Below are 3,905 nucleotides of genomic sequence, written 5' to 3'. Positions count from 1 at the left end.
CCCAAAGCTTGAAAGTTTTTATGATAACTATATTGCTGTAGAACTTGCTTATCCACGGTTAACTTTAGGTCTTCCCAGGCTTGGAAAAGTGTCAAGATTAATGTAACAGTGTACTTCAGTCTTTGTTAGAACTCGACATGACAGTGGAATCACTATCTATAAATTATTTAACTTTTGCATGATCTCAAAATTATGATTACTGATGTTGTGTTTTTTGAACTATATCGTTTTAAATATGGATATTATTGTCTCATTGACAGAGAAGTGAATTTCTATTGTAATAATCACTTTTACTGGTTGGAAACTGACTCCACTATACTCTTTGAACCAGCAAAACTTGCAACTTTAATTTTGCATGACATTAACTGATTTTCAATACTAACATGTATGAATGGCTCAAGAAAGATTCTGAAAAAAATTCATTTCACCAGAGGTGGCAAAAAGTTTGTGAACATAGCACAATTAAAGAAAATCATGTCAACCAGCCCATTCTTGCAGACAGTAATGGGAATAAAATCTAAAATGTGATAGTTTTTGATGCGCTCGATAGCTCTCTCTACATGGATTCGCAATGATGCAATTCTTCTTGTGTTGAGCATTTCTTGTTCAGTAAATTGTCCTGCCTCATTCATATAAGGTGGAACATTTACTTTAACCCCTTTACTTGCTAGTAATTCTTGGATATTGAATCCTCTGTCAGCCATCACTTCATCTCCATATTGAAGTTTATCCGTGAGTTTAGATTTCACAGTTATCTCTTTGTCAGAGATAGACCCACCATAAAGATTAGACACAAAACAAACACTACCACTTGGTGTAATTCCAACTAGGGCCTTCAGAGTATTGCCGTTTTTATAGGTAGAGAAAGTGAGCTGCTGTGCTTCAGGATTAGTTGGTGTTTCAATGTACAATTCAGTTGCATCAATTATCACTGTTGTACCATTGTATTTATTCCTGAAGCATTCAGGTTTATGTGCTTCAATTACCTCCCTTGTTGGGAAAATGTCTAGCTCTGAGAATCTAAAATATATGAACTTTGTCCATGTAATGATGATTCGGCTCACAAGACTTTGGCAAATACCAAATCTGACTGCTACATCCTCCTCTAAAAGACCAACTTTGTAACGACACAGCAAGAGAAATAATTCATTTTCCACAGAGAGAGCTCTTCTTGGACCTTGCTTCTCTCTCTTGGGTGGATTCTGCACGAGTTCAGTGTTAGTGTAATTTAACTGTTTTGCTGCTTCTCTTCCAAGGAAATTAAGAACTGTAGTAAAAACAGCATAACTGTTGAAGCCAGTGTAGAATCTCATTAAATTATCGTTTTCTTTGATGTTGTCGATATTAAACAAACTTCGATTAAGCTTCTCTTCTAGTGTCTTTCTTGTCTCTCTCTCCTGTTTAAGTTCGTGTTCCAATTGTTTTACTTTCCCTTCCAATTCGTTGATAATTAATTGTAGAGACTGATCCTGACTATTGTCTGCTTCTTTTATGGACTGTCCCACTTCATTTGATTCTGTTAATGGAACGGCGTTAGCAATACTTTTGTCACTATTTAAGCCTGCAGTTTCTTGACGTTGAGTGGCCATATTCGAACGGTGTTGTGGGGCTTTTCTTTGTGTCTGAACTTTTGTAAAGCTGAAAAGAGTAGGCACAGCATCTACCTTCAGCCTTCCCCTTACGCCTCCAGGAGACTTTTGAAAACATTCTGGGGCAAAATGATCGCTACACAAAAATGAACTTTTCGTTTTTGGAGTGTTGGTTCTTCGTATGTTGATCAGCCATTTTTTTAGTCTTTTCGAGTCATTTAGGGGCAGCGAATGCCAAGAAAGGCCTTTACATTCAACCTTGTTACTCCTGTTCACACAGCCAACTGCTATACAATGCCTTACCATCTCCTTTCTTCAAAAGATTCGGAGAACTCAGCACTGTTTTTGTGAAATATAAATGATGACACAAAGAAACTCTAGAAAATCTAAGGTCTTGACCCAATAGCCTCGTTCCCGTGTAACGACCGCTGAATCGCTGGCTCAGACGTACTAACAGCTATTGTTCTCTTTGGCACTCCATGGTTTGAATAAAAGAAAGGAATTTCATTCGATAAAAAGAATTTGCTATAATTAATTTTCCATCTTATATTAGGCGCTACTAATTGATCGTTCAAAGGCCCTTTTCTTGGATTTTGTCGGCCCTTTAATTAGGTGTGGATTGGGCTCAGAGGCCCTGTCGAGGGATCTTATTATGATTAGTATCATTTAAGGGCCCCTCCAAGGATTTTGTTGCTAATTTGCCCTTTCGGGCTCCAAAGGCCTTGTTTTGAGATTTTGTTACGGTTTACAGTTGTAGTGAAAAGTAGGCCTCCCCTTTTTTTTGCTTGCCGCATTGCTTCTTTGCAATTGGCTACGCCATTCATTTTAACATATTTAGTATTCTTATCTCTTAGTTTTTAGGGTTTGTTTCTTGTATTTTGTCTATCGCTTTCTTTGTAATTAGGTTTTTTGTTATCTTTTTATTAGCACCAGTTCATTAGTCGTTATCTGTAATTACGTAATCATTAACACTTCGATCTTATTTAATGCTCTGTTTTTATTTCAAAAGTTGTAAATAACTGAAAAAGGTCTCGGACCGAAACATTTTTTATTAAAATTTTTATACTTTTGACGTCAGAAGTTGTCCATCCTCGCAATTTTTAAACTTTCTACGTTCGTGTTTGCTGCGTGGTTTGGACTGTGAATCTCTATTGGTCCTCCAGGCGCGGTGCACCTTTGTTGGCCTGAGAGTTCCACTAACAACTTCTTATATATATAACCAAAATAGCGGAATGAGATCGTCATCTGCTAAAAAGTGCTCAATAGCAGGGCTAGAGCCATGGATAATAATACCTCAAGGTTTAGGTTACTTTAACTAGTTCAAGTAACCTAAACCTTGAGGTATTATTATATATATATATATATATATAACTAACTGCAGACAGTACTGTTTCGGCCTTCTGGGCCTCATCAGTGCAGTGCTAATGCTAGGATGGGGGAGAACCGAGACGGTCACCCCAAACGACCCAACCTTTGTGGTATCGTCTAAGCCATGCCAGAGTGCTCAAACTAGAGTAAACCAGCGAGCATGCGCAATTGCAACGGCAATGACTCATCCTAGATAGAGTGCTCAATTTGGACATGAAAGCAAAGCTTTGTATGCCAAAGAGCTATATCTATATATATATATATATAAACAGACTAGAAGAAGTCGTGGCCGTGAAAGAGTGCTCGATGCGGGTTGCAAAGCGTTTCAATAGCGGTTATAAACTAATGACAGGAAGATCGTTTCACCATTACTCTGAGTTTCACGCAGCTTGCGCTGCGATCGTCAGACGGTTTATTATCGATGGAAAACATACCGTGCCATAAAGTCAATTTATAAAGTTTCTGTGAGGCACAAGTGGTGCCGCTTGTTTTTGTTGTTGTAGGCCGGGGCGGTCGCTAAAATACTCCAGTTAATTGTGAAGTTGGTGTTGCTGTCTTTGAGTGTCCAGATATACTTTGATAGTTCCGTGCTGCTTGAATAATTTCTCTTTCACAAAGAAAGTTTGTGCTGTGTGTAGCGTTGTTTAAAGGTTACTTCCGTTAGTCTAATGCAATTCTTTCCGGTTGTGTCATTTTCAGTTGTTACGTTGGCGTTGTAGACGACGCTTGAAGTGAGGCAGTTGTTTTTCAGAAGGCAGTCGTTTTTTTTCCTGCAGTTACAGTTGTTTTCTGTGGGGGGTGTCTTGCTTGTCTCAACGATTTTCCTGATGTGTTTCTTAATTATGGTTTGCAGGTTGTCAGTGCAGCTATAGCTAACTTTTATGCTGTTTTTGTTGAAAATCTTGTTGTACCGGTGATTTTTTGGAAAATGCTTGCTGACGAGGTTCA

General features: G+C 38.3%; 1 protein-coding gene across 1 annotated transcript; it reads right to left on the bottom strand.

The window, feature by feature from the left end:
- Positions 1-321: 321 nt before the first annotated feature.
- LOC148733066 (uncharacterized) lies at positions 322-2,049 on the bottom strand. The gene has a single exon (XM_088758971.1). It carries the CDS (start codon positions 1,893-1,895, stop codon positions 420-422), a length of 1,476 nt encoding a protein of 491 aa, XP_088615097.1. The 5' UTR covers positions 1,896-2,049; the 3' UTR covers positions 322-419.
- Between the last annotated feature and the right edge of the window lie 1,856 nt (positions 2,050-3,905).

This window comes from Stylophora pistillata, chromosome 4 (genome assembly GCF_964205215.1).
Source record: "Stylophora pistillata chromosome 4, jaStyPist1.2, whole genome shotgun sequence".
Classification (NCBI taxonomy): Eukaryota; Metazoa; Cnidaria; class Anthozoa; order Scleractinia; family Pocilloporidae; genus Stylophora; species Stylophora pistillata.
Note: the sequence above shows the minus strand (reverse complement) of the source record. Positions and strands in the feature narration are given on the sequence as shown.